Source organism: Rhincodon typus, chromosome 3 (genome assembly GCF_021869965.1).
Source record: "Rhincodon typus isolate 14 chromosome 3, sRhiTyp1.1, whole genome shotgun sequence".
NCBI lineage: Eukaryota > Metazoa > Chordata > Chondrichthyes > Orectolobiformes > Rhincodontidae > Rhincodon > Rhincodon typus.
This window is the reverse complement of record NC_063334.1, coordinates 122,527,007-122,543,258: the sequence shown is the minus strand read 5'-3', so window position 1 is coordinate 122,543,258 and position 16,252 is coordinate 122,527,007. Positions and strand designations below refer to the sequence as shown.

Genomic DNA, 16,252 nt, shown 5'->3' with positions numbered 1-16,252 from the left:
CTAAGGGTCAGCCAATTCTGAATCGAATCTGCCACATTTCCCCCTGTCCCATGCCTCCTTACCTTCTGCATGAGCCTACCATGGGGACCCATATCAAACGCCTTACTTAAATCCATGTATACCACATCCACCGCTCCACCTTCATCCATGTGTTTGGTCACCTCTTCAAAGAATTCAATAAGGTTTGTGAGGCATGATCTACCCCTCACAAATCCAAGCTGACTATCACGAATCAAACTGTGCCTTTCCAAGTGATCATAAATCCTGTCTCTCAGAGCCCTTTCCAATAATTTGCCCACCACTGACGTAAGACTAACTGGTCTGTAATTTCCGGGGTTATCCCTGTTCCCTTTTTTGAACAAGGGAATGACGTTTGCCTCTTTCCAATCTTCTGGCACTATACCCATGGACAGTGAGGACAAAACATCCCAAGGTGCTTCACAGGAGCATAGAACATAGAACATAGAACATAGAACATTACAGCGCAGTACAGACCCTTCGGCCCTCGATGTTGCGCCGACCTGTGAAACCAATCTGAAGCCCATCTAACTTAAACTATTCCATTATCATCCATATGTTTATCCAATGACCATTTAAATGCCCTTAAAGTGGGCGAGTCTACTATTGTTGCAGGCAGGGCATTCCACGCCCTTACTACTCTCTGAGTAAAGAACCTACCTCTGACATCTGTCCTATATCTATCACCCCTCAATTTAAAGCTATGTCCCCTCGTGCTAGCCATCACCATCTGAGGAAAAAGGCTCCCACTGTCTACCCTATCTAATCCTCTGATGATCTTGTATGTCTCTATCAAGTCACCTCTTAACCTTCTTCTCTCTCACGAAAACAGCCTCAAAACCCTCAGCCTTTCCTCATAAGACCTTCCCTCCATACCAGGCAACATCCTGGTAAATCTCCTCTGCACCCTTTCCAATGCTTCCACATCCTTCCTATAATGCGGTGACCAGAACTGTACGCAATACTCCAAGTGCGGCCGCCCCAGAGTTTTGTACAGCTGCAACATGACCTCATGGCTCCGAAACTCAATCCCTCTACCAATAAAACCTAACATACTGTACGCCTTCTTAACAACGCTATCAACCTGGGTGGCAACTTTCAGTGATCTATGCACATGGACACCGAGATCTTTCTGCTCATCCACACTACCAAGAATCTTACCATTAGCCCAGTACTCTGTATTCCTGTTACTCCTTCCAAAGTGAATCACCTCACACTTTTCCGCATTAAACTCCATTTGCCACCTCTCAGCCCAGCTCTGCAGCTTATCTATGTCCCTCTGTAACCTACAACATCCTTCTGCACTATCCACAACTCCACCGACTTTGGTGTCATCCACAAATTTACTAACCCATCCTTCTACGCCCTCATCCAGGTCATTTATAAAAATGACAAACAGCAGTGGCCCCAAAACAGATCCTTGAGGTACACCACTGGTAACTGAACTCCAGGATGAACATTTCCCATCAACCACCACCCTCTGTCTTCTTACAGCTAGCCAATTTCTGATCCAAACCGCTAAATCACCCTCAATCCCATGCCTCCGTATTTTCTGCAATAGCCTACCATGGGGAACCTTATCAAACGCTTTCCTGAAATCCAAAATTATTAAGCATTATTAAACATAAACATGTGGCTTAGTATAAAGCCACATAGGGCGATATTAGGATGGGCCAGTCAAAGAACCACGATTTAAGCAGTGTCTTCAAAAGGGAAAGAAAGATGGAGAGGTACAGAGGTGTAGAGAAGGAATTCCAGTGTTTAGGAGCACTACCCAGTTCAGTGTAGGGAAGCAGGTGAAATCCTGCCAATTGGTTGCTATGTTAAATGACGGTACTAATGTTTAGATTCATGCAGCACGAAGCCAATAGGCTACACCCACAATCCATAAACAACTGAATTGTATGTTGTTTTGAGAAAGAGGGGAGTGAGAGGAAGGTGGAGGGACAAAGTGACAGACTGAGGGACACTGCCCTGACCTTCCACTTGACTCAGGAAGACACAGGCAGAGGGTAGTGCCTCAGCAAACATCACTAACACAGGTCTCTGATCATTTTTTATTTGTTCTCTGTTGATGTGAGTGTCACTGGCTGGGCCTGCATTTATTGTCCATCCCTAATTGCCCTGGAGAAGCTGGTTGCAAACTGCCAGCTTTATCATGTTGATGTTTGTGGAAGCTTGCAGTGTGTAAATGGATCATTATTCTCCCTATTACAGATGTCACTGTTCTTTGGAAAAGTTCTTAACTGTCTGTGGGTGCTTCGGGACATCCTGAAAGGTGCTATATAAATGGGTGTTCATTCATTGTTTCCTCCGGAAAATGCCGAGCCAGGCTCAGGCACTTTATAATATTCTGTACTGACGGGAGGAGAGGGGAGCAGAAGAAACATGAGACTGACTATCTATTTCCATTTCTAATTCACCTTCCCAACCTTCCTTTTTCTTTATACATTCACAGGATGTGGGCATCACTGTCTAGGCCAGCACTTATTGCCCTTCCCTAATTGCCCTGAGGGCAGTTAAGGGTCATCCACATTGCTGCGGGTCTGGAGTCACATGTAGGCCAGACCAGGTAATGACAGCAGTTTCCATACTTACAGGATATTAGAGACCCAGGTGTTGTTTTTTCAAACAATTAACAATGGTTTCATGGTCATCATTAGACTCTTAATTCTAGATTTTTATTGAATTCAAACTCCACCATCTGTTGTGGCCCTCCGGTCCCCAATTTCGTGATAGTAACGAGGTCAGCCAGCTGGACCTCATAGAGTATGAGTTCCCTGATTGGGGCTGTTAATCTGGTTCAATCAGGGAGCCCTGGTTGACATAAAAAGGGGAGTGTCAGAGATACTGCCACTCTAATAGCTGACTCCGAGTAGCAAATGCAGATGCATTGAGCCACCTCCCACTAGCAGATACACCACTGGTGGTACCCCCAATGGAAAATATAATGACCAGACAGGAACCCAGTCACAGCTGACAACATCAGACTTTGAACACAGAGAGATCCAGTCCTGTCAAAACTGAAATAGCTGGTGGTGATGGGGCAGTCCAAAGGGCCGTCACAACTGGAATTGAAACCTTTTTGGACCAGGATGGACCAACTCTCAGAGGAGGACGGCATATTGTTATGGGGAGCAAGAATGATTGTCCCGAGCAAAGGTCATTGTCAAATACTGGCTGAAAACCACCAGGGCTGTCCAAAATGATGATGTTGGTGAGAAGTTATGTCTGGTGGCCAGGAATGGATGGAGACATAGCTGTGTTGGTGGGGCAGTGCCCAGTGTACCAACAAGGATAAAAATTACTGCCAGCACCTTCCCCATATCCATGGGAATGGCCAGATAAACCCTGGACTCGGTTGCGTGTCGCCTATGCAGGTCCTTTCATGGGCTCAATGTTCTTAGATACTGTGGACACCTACTGAAAGTGGTTGGACATGCACGGAGTTCATTCATCAAACACAAAGACAATGATAGAAAAACTGCGTGCATCTTTTTCAATGCATGACCTCCCAAATGTGTTGGTCACAGAAAATGGTCCATCGTTTACCGGCATGGAATTTGGGTATTTCCTAAAGTTGACATGTAAGGACAGCTCCATACCATCCATCATCCAATGGTCTAGCAGAAAGAGCAGTCCAAACTTTGAAGACTGGCTTGAAAAAAACAGCCGACAGCTTCACTTGATACCAAGCTATCCTGGTTCCTATTTGATTATAGAACCATTAGTCATGCAACAGGGATAGCTCCAGCAGAGTTGCTAATGGGGAGAAGACTCCTCACCAGGTTAAACCTAATTTTCCTGGACGTGGGTGGGTGGGGGAGGGGCATGGTGAAATGGCATCAGGAATGCCAATGCCAGACATAAGATTCTACTAAGCGGAAGAATCAGTTTCATACACGGGATGAAGTTTGGTGTAAGAATCATGGGAATACCTCTGCATGGGTAACAGGCATGGTCAAGGCCTGATACCCATGCAACAACTTCTCTTTTAACTCCTCTCATTTTTTTCAGGTCAGGGGGTGGCCATGGTTACATGCGTGGGGCCCAGTTATATCTGGCTCTTCGTGGGGTACATGGAGCATTCCTTGTTCCTGTCCTATTCCAGCCCCCACCCACAAATCTTTCTTCAATATATCAATAATATCATTGGTGCTGCTTCCCTCTCCCATCTGGAATTGGAAAAGTTCATTGATTTCGCTTCCAATTTCCAACCTGGCCTCACTTTCACCTGGTCTATCTCTGACTCCTCCTTTCCCTTCCTCGACATCTGTTTCCATTTCTGGGGATAAACTGGCCACTAATATCCATTACAAACCCACTGACTCCTCCAGCTACCTGGACTATACATCCTCACACCCTGCTTCCTGTAAAGACTCCATCCCATTCTCTCAGTTCCTCCGTCTCTGTCGCATATGTTCAGATGAGGCCAATTCGACAAGAGAGCCTCTGAAATGTCCACCTTCTTCCTCAACCGAGGATTCCCCAGCTCCGTTGTCAACAGGGCCCTCAACCAGGTCCAACCCATCTCCTGCACTTCCGCCCTCACCCCCCTCTTCCCTCCCGCAACAGCAATAGGGTTCCCCTTGTCCTTACCTACCATCCCACCAGCATCCACATCCAGAAGATCATCAGACACCATTTCTGCCACCTCCAGCAAGATGCCACCACCAGACACATATTCCCCTTCCCTCCCTTGTCCGCCTTCTGCAGGGACCGTTCCCTCCGGGACACCCTGGTCCACACTTCCTTCACTCCCAACAGCCCCCCACAGCCCCACGGCACCTTCCCCTGTAACCGGCGAAGGTGCAACACCTGCCCATTTACCTCCTCCCTCCCCACTATCCAAGGGCCCAAACATACCTTCCAGGTGAAGTGACACTTCACCTGCACTTCCCAGAATCTAGTCTATTGCATTCACTGCTCACAGTCTGGTCTCCTCCACATTGGGGAAACGAAGCGTAGACTGGGTGACTGCTTCACAGAACATCTACGCTCTGCTCCCACAAAAGACCCTGAACTACTTGTTGCCTGCTACTTCAACGCACCACCTTGCTCTCTGGCCAATATCTCTGTCTCTGGCTTCTGCAGTGTTCCAGTGAAGCTCAACACAAGCTGGAAGAACAACACCTCATTTTCCACTTGGGGATCCTACAGTGCTCCGGACTCAATATTGAGTTCAATAATTTTAGGGCCTAAACTCTCCCATGTCCCAGCCCCCCACCCCACACACCAGGCCTTGTTACCACATAGCCTGCCATTACACACCCCCTGTTGTTAGTCACTAACAGTCCCCATTAACAACTATTCACCCTCCCAGCCTGATCGTTAGCAACTCCTTTGTCTATCCAACGGTCTTTCTCTCTCTTCAGGCTCTATCCTATCGTTTACTCCCTACCCCACCCACTTCCCTATTTTCTGCATATAAACCGACAATTTCTCAGCTACCATCAGTTCTGAGGAAGGGTCGCTGGACCCGAAACGCTAACTCTGATTTTTTCTTCACAGAGGCCGCCAGACCTGCTGAGCTTTTCCAGCAACTTCTGTTTCTGTTCACAGTCAAGGCAAGGTCAGGACCAGTGATATATAAAGTTCGGGGAGGTGTGACGGCCCTGAACAATCATGTGGACCATACGAAAGCTGCAAACTCACAAACAGTGTGACAGCAAAATGTGCCCTGACCCTTGGAGCAGTCAGAAAGGCTGTCAGAACCTGTGGGTTCACCCTCTCTGTCAAATGTTGACGAGTCCTCAGAATCAGAGATGGACATGATGGATTTCACTGCCTCGATGACAGGAGGGTGACATTCTATTGAGGCATACCTGGCACAAGAGGCGAGATCCCATGTGTTACATGCTGCCCGTACGGGATATTGAGCGGGAGGAACCTGACCCAGTGCTGAAAGGCGTAGGAGGCTCTTCCAGAAAATGGACCAGCCTATGTCCTCGGACTCAGAGAGGGAGGGATGTCGTGAATGTAACAAGGTCAGCCAGCCGGGCCTCGTAGAATATGAGTTCTCTGATTGGTGCTGTTAATCTGGTCCAATCAGGGAGCCCTGGCTGATATAAAAACAGCAATGTCAGAGAGTCTGGCACTCTGAGAGCTGGCTCTGAATGAAGTAGCACTAAGGTCAAGGACTGTTTGCGTGTAATAAAAGGGTGATTTGGTGACAGGATACTAGACTCTGTGGAGTTATTTCACCCAGAATATTATCTGGGTCTCTGGATTAACAGTCCAGCGATAAGACGACTAGGCCATCGCCTTCTGTCTATTGAGCTGTCCCTGGTTTCCAGCCCACCCTGGGGTAATGGAGACTGTGGGATAGTCATAAATGGCTGAGTCTAGGGCTCTGGAGAATGAGTTCAAATTCCATCACCCACACTGGTAAAATTTCAGTTCAATGAATAAATCTGGTATTGAAAAGCAGTCACAGTGAAACTGTTGTTCATTGCTGTAAAAATGCACCTTGGTCATTAATGTTCTTGGAGGAAGGAGATTCTCTGTCTTTACCTAGTCTGACCTACATGTGATTCCAGATACACAGCAATGTTGTCAATTCTCAATTGCCCTAAGAAATGGCTTAGCAAGCCACTCAGTTCAAGAGCAATTAGGGATGGACACCAAAATTTTAAAAATGGTATCGTGCTGACCTTATGATTAAATAACACAGTAGCCCTTGGACAGCTGTTTAAATGACCACTTGCCAGGAACACATTTACTTTGAGAGTCAGCCCTCACCATCACGCTAATATCAATGGGCACCTCGTTACTCTGACATGACAAAGATATATACAACTTGCTGGCAAATTCTTCCCATTTCCATCACAACTTCCACTTGAGATAATCACGGCCCTTTTGATCAGAACATCAAAGTGACCTTTCATTTAATTTAAACTCATCTAATATTGATTAAAATCTATTTCTGAACTTTGTCCAGACAAAATAATTTACGGGTCTGTCAAGCCAATGAAGAAAAGTACATAAATAATTTATAAAGTACATACGCAGTACAGCTGCCATAATCAGTTTATAAGGATATTTATAGACAGTTTTCTTTATTCTGCAAGTATCTGCCAACTTGAAAAATAGAACAATTTTGTGACTGGGGTATATCTTTAAATATCTCTGAAGGTCTTCCCTCCTGTATTTTACACAGTTCGCCTGTCACTACAGAATTGTAAATGTATTCATGAAGCTTTCACCTATTTTTCATTCACCAACATTCCTTAGAAATACTGAAAGGGTTGACACAAATTCACAGTTATGACTTTGTAACTTGTAATTTGCAGAGGGATACTCCCCCACTGTACCCTCATCCTCCACCCGTGCACCCCCATCCCGCTACCTTGCTGCCTTCAGTCTTTGTGAATTTACATACTTAGCCTAACTTCCTTATCTCTGTGTAATGGAGTTGTCAGATGCCCTTTTCCAGTGGTTGAGTTGCCTTTCCTTACTCTGTCCTCAAGCACCGAGCAGGTCTGCTGAACAATTTTCACAAAATTGTCAATTTGCTACATCACTACCTTGCTGCCTCTGTGAGTGGAATTTGTCCTAAAAGCCCACACAGTCTGCCTCAGTGCATTATTCTGTTAATTAGCTCGCGGTTCATTAAACAACCAGAGGCATTCTGTCTTGAGACTTTCTGATAAGCACTACACCACACCCGCTCCTCTCCTCTCCCTCCCTGGGAATTGCTACCCCCACCCCCTTGTTGACTCCCACTGTCACACCCCCACTCTGTGTTGGATTTTGGGCTCTGGGGAGATACACTGTTAACCACAGTACCTCAAATCTCCAAGCTAGTGACTCTGAAGAGGGAGGTTTTCCTTTCCTAAGTTTTTAGTGTCATATCTTCTGGTCACCACATAAATATTTACCATTGCCCCATCTCCCCCAAGTTTCTGACTTCACAAATGCAGACAATCGGGATATTTCACAATTCCCACATACTGTTCAGGCTTACAAAGTACAGTACCAACCAGGAACAGGCACTATGGCCCACCAAGACTGTGCCAACACATGATGCAGTTTGCTTCTCCACTGTCTATATTCCTCTATTTCCTGGCCACTTGTCTGTCCTCGGCTGGTACAATGCTCCAGTAAATCACAGTGCAAACTGTGGGAACAACATCTCATCTTCAGACTACGCACTTTGCAACCATCTGGACTAAATATCGAATTCAACACCTTCGGACTGTGAACCCACTTCCATTCCTTCCCTTTCTTTTACCATTACATGTTGCATTTTCAGTCACCACATCCTCCCTGCCCTCCCCCCTCTCCAGTAGGACTGTCTGTTTTATCCAGTTTGGTAGTTAGACACACCATTGTTTTGCCATTCTCATATTCTGCTCAAACAGCACCCTTTCTCCCCCAGCACTCCAACCCGAGACTATTGCATAAATGCTGCTCCCTCCACACTTCACATCAGCTCTGTTGAAGAGTTATCTAGACTCCAAACGTTAGCTTGCTCTCTCTCCATGGATGCTGCCTGCCCCCCCGCCGTGAGACATGACTTTATTCCGAGGGGCTTTGATAGGGTAGATGCTGAGAGGATGATTCCTCTGATGGGGGAGCTTAGTTTGTGTTTCAGAAGCACAGTTTCAGAATAAGGAGTCTTCCATTTGAGACATATACAAAGAGGAATGTGTTCCCTTGGAGGGTCACTAGTCTTTGACATTCTCTTCCCCAGAAAGCAATGGAGACTGCTCCTTAGGCTTGGGAACCTCCAAGTTCCCTTTCCATCATACAACATCCCAACCTGAAAATCTATTGTCTGTTCCTTCCCAGGTCGAAATCCGGAACCTTCCAAGCTGGCTGCACTATCACTGAAGTGTTACAACATAGAAGGAGGCCATTCGGCCCATTGTGTCTGCACCAGCTCTTCAGATGAGCATCATTACTTAGTGGCAAACTCCTGCTTTCTCCCCATATCCTTGTACATTACTTCTGTCCAATGGCTTCACCTCATGGGCCATCACCATCTTCTCAAGGCAAGCTAGAGTGGCTCAGTGGTTAGCACTGCTGCCTCATAGTGCCAGGCATCCAGGTTCGATTCCAGCCTCAGGCAACTGTCTGTGTAGAGTTTGCACATTGTCTCCATCTCTGTGTCTGTGTGGGTTTGCTCTGGTTTCCTCCCACAGTCCAATGATATGCAGGTTAGAGTGGATTGGCCATGAGAAATGCAGGGTGATAGCATAAGTTGGGTGGAATACTTTTTGCAGGGTTGGTGTAGACTTGATGGGCTGAATGGCCTGCTTCCACACTGTAGGTGTTCCCTGATTCTGTAGAGCTGAGTAAAATCTCTGTCAATGATGGCCCCATACTGAGACTATATTTTTGAAAATTTTACAGGAAAATCTGAACATAGCTCAACAATCATTACAAAAATGAGTAAAATGTATTTTAAAAAGCTTTATTTACTTATTCTCTTCTGATACTGAGACATCTTACCTGCACCATAAACCACAGCATAGACAATTCGCTTGGCTTGTTCTCGATCTGCACTCTTCACCTGATCTACTGAAATGCCTTTCCTAGACCAACAGTATAGCAAAGAGTTTACAAATACAAACAACGGGCAACAGAAGCAACTCCAAATTATATTCCTACAGGTCAAGAAAGAAATGGAGCAAGGAAATCTCGAAGCAGTTGGATATTGTGTTTGGTTTTGGTCTCTATAATGTGATCAGTCCATCAGCAAAAGCAATTTAAAAGAGACCAGCCTTTAAAAGCAAAAGCTGACCGTGACAGACTCTTGGCCAAACTCTAGCTCACAGAGTTTGATGGGACATGTATCACTGAGTGGTTGGACCAAATATTTCAGCTGGAATGTGAAACTGTGTTTCCACGTTTTATCAAACTCTCACCACGACAGTCATTTGGCAAATCTACCAAAGACCAGAGATTGGGAACGTACCCAGGAACAGGTATTGAGGGAGATTCCATATCGCACAGGCAAGGCAATTGTCCCAGTGTAACCACTGAGTGACATTAAATCCTAATTCTGCATAAGTTTTGTTTTGCCCAGACCCTGCATGAGGTTCCTCAATTTGTTACTGTTCCAGACAGGATACCCCAAAATGTATTAAGCTCCTGGGTGAAGAGGGATGACTGGACTCTATGTCTTTAATTAGCTCCCTCCTTGGTTAGTTGCCACAAGGTTAATTTGAAAATGAATTGCTTCCCTTGAAGGTATCTTTCTACCAGAGCCAAATCAGCTTATGTTCCAAAAGGAGTCAGTTTAATCAGGCTTTCCTGAGTTAACAAAGAGTGAGTTTATTACTTATTAAATGTGAGAGGAATTAGTAAAGCAATGCACATGCACACTGATTAGAAATAAGAGGAGAGCCTGAAGGGATTGAAGTTTAAAAAAATAGATTTGTAGATCAGACTCTAAATTGTCTGCAAAGAACAGATGGTTGAACATTTACAGCCATTGCAGTGGAAATTCCCAGCTGATTAGTTGTTGTTGGTTTCACAATCCTTGATTTTATAGATTGGTTGAGATATAGGACAGTATTACGGTGGCAGAAAGGACGTTTGATGAGGACTTGTCTTCTGAGGTAGTATGGGCTGAGGTTAGAAGCAGGAAAGGAGAAGTCACCCCGTTGGGAGTTTTCTATAGGCCTCCAAAAAGTTCCGGAGATGTAGAGGAAAGGATTGCAAAGATGATTCTGGATAGGAGCGAAAGTAACAGGGTAGTTGTTATGGGGGACTTTAACTTTCCAAATATTGACTGGAAACGCTATAGTTCGAGTACTTTAGATGGGTAAGTTTTTGTCCAATGTGTGCAGGAGGGTTTCCTGATACAGTATGTAGATAGGCCAACAAGAGGCGAGGCCACATTGGATTTGGTACTGGGTAATGAATCAGGCCAGGTGTTAGATTTGGAGGTAGGTGAGCACTTTGGTGATAGTGACCACGATTCGGTTACGTTTACTTTAGCGATGGAAAGGGATTGGTATATACCGCAGGGCAAGAGTTATAGCTGGGGGAAAGGCAATTATGAGGCGATTAGGCAAGATTTAGGATGCATAGGATGGAGAAGGAAACTGCAGGGGCTGGGCACAATTGGAGCTTGTTCAAGGAACAGCTACTGTGTGTCCTTGATAAATATGTACCTGTCAGGCAGGGAGGAAGTGGTCGAGCGAGGGAACCATGGTTTACTAAAGAAGTTGAATCTCTTGCAAGAGGAAGAAGGAGGCTTATGTAAAGATGAGGCATGAAGGCTCAGTTAGGGCGCTTGAGAGTTACATGTTAGCCAGGAAGGACCTAAAGAGAGAGCTAAGAAGAGCCAGGAGGGGACATGAGAAGTCTTTAGCAGGTAGGATCAAGGAAAACCCTTAAGCTTTCTATAGGTATGTCAGGAATAAAAGAATGACTACAGTAAGATTAGGGCCAGTCAAGGACAGTAGTGGGAAGTTGTGCGTGGAATCTGAAGAGATAGGAGAGGCGCTAAATGAATATTTTTCGTCAGTATTCACACAGGAAAAAGACAATGTTGTCAAGGAGAATACTGAGATACAGGCTATTAGACTAGACAGGATTGAGGTTCATAAGGAGGAGGTGTTAGCAATTCTGGAAAGTGTGAAAATAGATAAGTCCCCTGGGCCGGATGGGATTTATCCTAAGATTCTCTGGGAAGCTAGGGAGGAGATTGCAGAGCCTTTGGCTTTGATCTTTATGTCGCCATTGTCTACAGGAATAGTGCCAGAAGACTGGAGGATAGCAAATGTTGTCCCCTTGTTCAAGAAGGGGAGTAGAGACAACCCTGGTAATTATAGACCAGTGAGCCTTACTTTGGTTGTGGGTAAAGTGTTGGAAAGGATTATAAGAGATAGGATTTATAATCATCTAGAAAGGAATAACTTGATTAGGGATAGTCAACACGGTTTTGTGAAGGGTAGGTCGTGCCTCACAAACCTTATTGAGTTCTTTGAGGTGACCAAACAGGTGGATGAGGGTAAAGCGGTTGATGTGGTGTATATGGATTTCAGTAAATCGTTTGATAAGGTTCCCCATGGTAGGCTATTGCAGAAAATACGGAGGCATGGGATTGAGGGTGATTTAGCGGTTTGGATCAGAAATTGGCTAGCTGTAAGAAGGCAGAGGGTGGTGGTTGATGGGAAATGTTCATCCTGGAGTTCAGTTACTAGTGGTGTACCGCAAGGATCTGTTTTGGGGCCACTGCTGTTTGTCATTTTTATAAATGACCTGGATGAGGGCGTAGAAGGATGGGTTAGTAAATTTGCGGATGACACTAAAGTCGGTGGAGTTGTGGATAGTGCGGAAGGATGTTGCAGGTTACAGAGGGACATAGATAAGCTGCAGAGCTGAGCTGAGAGGTGATTCACTTTGGAAGGAGTAACAGGAATACAGAGTACTGGGCTAATGGTAAGATTCTTGGTAGTGTGGATGAGCAGAGAGATCTCGGTGTCCATGTGCATCGAGCCCTGAAAGTTGCCACCCAGGTTGATAGGGTTGTTAAGAAGGCGTACGGTGTGTTAGGTTTTATTGGTAGAGGGATTGAGTTTCGGAGCTATGAGGTCATGTTGCAGATGTACAAAACTCTGGTGCGGCCGCACTTGGAATATTGCGTACAGTTCTGGTCACCGCATTAGAGGAAGGATGTGGAAGCATTGGAAAGGGTGCAGAGGAGATTTACCAGGATGTTGCCTGGTATGGAGGGAAGGTCTTATGAGGAAAGGCTGAGGGACTTGAGGCTGTTTTCGTTAAAGCGAAGAAGGTTAAGAGGTGACTTAATAGAGACATACAAGATGATCAGAGGATTAGATAGGGTGGACAGCGAGACCCTTTTTCCTCGGATGGTGATGGCTTGCACGAGGGGACATAGCTTTAAATCGAGGGGTGATAGATATAGGACAGATGTCAGAAGTAGGTTCTTTACTCAAAGAGTAGTAAGGACGTGGAATGCCCTGCCTGCAACAGTAGTTGACTCGCCAAATTTAAGGGCATTTAAACGGTCATTGGATAAACATATGGATGATAATGGAACAGTGTAGGTTAGATGGGCTTCAGATTGGTTTCACAGGTCGGCACAACATCGAGGGCTGAAGGTTCTGTACTGCGCTGTAATGTTCTATGTTCTGTAGTTCTGATGCCTTTTGACCATAATTGAATTCCAGAATTCAGGGTATAAGTGAGTTATCCTGTTGTTGTCCTGTTTCCTTCTGTATGGGAGCTAGCAAGTTGATCTCTAGCAATCAAAGTAAGAGAGTCCCTCTATCTGAAACACAGGGGTGACTAAGGGGTGGAGCTTTGACTATGACCTTCATTGCAATGTTAATTCTTTAACACAGACTGATACAGACAAGAAAGTACACTCCCACTAGTTCAAACCACCTTTTTTTTTCTGTAAAGTCTATCTGTAGGACAGCTTCTGTGCTGAAATTTGGGACAAATCTTTGATCTCCTGTTTTGTTATTGGAATAGGGAGGTGATGACCTAATGGTACTATCGCTGGACTGTTAATCCAGAGACCTTGGTAATGTTCTGGGGACCCAGGTTCAAATCCCACCACAACAGATGGTGGAATTTGAATTGAATAAAAATCTGGAATTAAGAGTCTAATGATTATTATGAAACCATTGTCGATTGTCAGGAAAACCCATCTGGTTCACTAATGCCCTATAGAGAAGGAAATCTGCTGTCCTTACCTGATCTGGCTTACATGTGACTCCTGGTCTGGCTTACATGTGACTCCAGACCCCCTGCAATGTGGTTGACTCTTAACTGTCCTCTGGATCGGCAGTAACTACTGTCCTAGCCAGCAATGTCCTAATCTCATAAACAAATACAAATAAACAGGGAACTGCGCTAATGCTGCTCCCTGTGCAATGTTTGGCCTTGCCCCAGATAGATCACTTGGATTTCAGATAATCACTGAGATCAGCTGCAACAAAAACTGAAGTTGCTGGAAAAACTCAGGAGGTCTGGCACCATCTGAGAAGAAAACATCAGAGTTAACGTTTCGGGTCCAGTGGCCCTTGCTCAGAAATCCCTCTGAGGAAGGGGCACTGGACCTGAAATGTTAACTCTGATTTTTTCTTCACAGATGCTGCCAGACCTGCTGAGCTTTTCCAGCAACTTCTGTTTTTGTTCCTGATTAACAGCATCCGCAATTCTTTCAGTTTTTAACTGAGATCAGCTGACTGTATTTGTTGTAAATGGGGCTTCCAAGTACATTTCCCAAGTGCTGCTGTATATCTCACTATCACCCCTTGGCTTTCAATGGTGTTACCATCAATGAATCTCCAACTTTCAATACCCTGGGGGCTACTCTTGACCAAGAACCGAACTGGACTAGCCATATAAACACAGTGGCTACAATAGCAGGTCAGAGGCTAGGAATACTGCAGTGAGTAACTCACCTCCTGATTCCCCAAAGCCTGTCCACCATCTACAAGTCAGGAGTGTGATGGAATACTCTCCACTTGCCTGGATGGGTGCTGCTGCAACACACTTATGTAGCCTGGCACCGTTGGAGAAAGCAGCCCGCTTGATTATTGCCACATCCACAAAAGCTTCCTCCCACCACCATCGATGCTCTGTAGCAGCAGTGTGTACTGTCTACAAGATGCACTGCAGGAATTCACCGAGGTTTCTGAGACAGCCTGTTCCACACCCACAACCACCACCACCTACAGGGCCATGAAGAGCAGGTACATGCGAACACCACCACCACAGTGCATCTTGTAGATGGTACACACTGCTGCTACCTCCATCTCCACTGTCATCAACACACTTGTAGCTGCTGTTTCCAGTGTGCATACATTACCTGCTCCTACACTCCGTTCTCTGGCATTCTTCAGCTTTGTCCACTCTGTGGTCTGCAGTTAGGCTCATTGGCCACATTAGAAAGCAAATCAGGGAGCTCCACATAGGCAAGAAATGGCCAGCTTCAATAAGGAAGAAAATCATTGATGGATAAAAAAGATATAGAGAGAGAGAAAGAGAGAGAGAGAAGAGAGAGAGAGAGAAAGTGCCACTTGACCTAGTTACTACTTTCAATTGAATATCACTGGTACAAAGTATTGATGATAACAGTTAATCTCCAACAAACAAACAGTTAATGTTGTCAGATCTTTTGCTGAGCAACATGAAGAAAAACAAATTCTATGGATTTTACTTTAATGCTTATTCTTCATGACACTGTTTTTGCACCAAGGGACCAGTTGGTGTTCAGCAGTGCAGAATACAGAACCAGCTCTGCACTGTGATGGTGTGTGTGTGTGTGTGTGTGTGTGGGGGTGTGTGTGTGTTTGTGTGGGGGGGTGTGTGTGTGTGGGTGGGTGTGTGTGTCTGTGTATGTGTCTGTGAGTGCACGTGCCTGTGAATATGCCTGTGAGTGTGTCTCTTGTGTGTGAGTATGCTTGTCTGTGAGTGTGAGATTCTGTGTGTGTGTTTGGGTGTGTCTGTGTGAGTATATATCTCTGTGAGTGTATGCGTCTGTGAATGTGTGCGTGTGTTTGGGGAGGGTGTGCGCATGTCTGTATGTGACTGTGAGATTCTGTCTGTGTGTTTGTGTCTGTGATTGTGTGTCTATGTGCAAGTGTGAGATTGTGTGTCTGTGAGTATGTCTGTGCGAGTGTGAGATTGTATGTGCATGTATATGTGTGAGTCTGAGTCTGTGTGTGTGTTAGTGTGTTTGTGTGTATCTGTGCATGTGAGTGTGTGTCTGTGTGTGAGTACATGTCTGCATGTGTGTGAGATTGTGTGTCTGTGAGTATGTGTCTGTGCGATTATGTCTGTATGTATGTCTGTGTGTGTGTAAGTGTGCCTGTGAGTGTGTGTGTGTGATTTTCTGTGTGTGTGTGACAGTGTGTGTCTGTGATTTAGTGTGTGAGTGAGTGTCTGTGTTTGTGTGTATGTGAGATTCTGTGTGTGTGAGAGAGAGAGTGAGTGTGTGCGCGTGTGTCTGTGAGATCCTGTGTTTGAGTGAGTGTCTGTGTGTATGTGTGTGTGTCTGTGTGAGAGATTCTGTGTTTGAGTGTGTGTGAGAGTGAGTGTGTGAGTGTGAGAGTGAGTGAGTGTGTGTGTGTGTGAGTGTGAGAGTGAGTGTGTGTGTGAGTGTGAGAGTGAGATTGTGTGTGTGTGAGTGAGTGTGTGTGTGTGTGAGAGTGAGTGAGTGTGTGTGTATGTTTGTGAGTGTGTGTGTGTGTGTGGGTGTGTGTGTCTGTGTATGTGTCTGTGAGTGCACGTGCCTGTG

The 16,252-nt window shown here is 45.4% G+C and overlaps 1 protein-coding gene across 1 annotated transcript in view; it reads right to left on the bottom strand.

The window, feature by feature from the left end:
- The window catches only part of poln (polymerase (DNA directed) nu), a 136,814-nt gene that overhangs the window by 60,643 nt on the left and 59,919 nt on the right, over positions 1–16,252 (bottom strand). Inside the window, exon 4 of the mRNA XM_048595308.1 lies at positions 9,475–9,557. Coding sequence (XP_048451265.1) covers positions 9,475–9,557 — 83 coding nt within the window. The remainder of the gene's footprint in view (positions 1–9,474; positions 9,558–16,252) is intronic.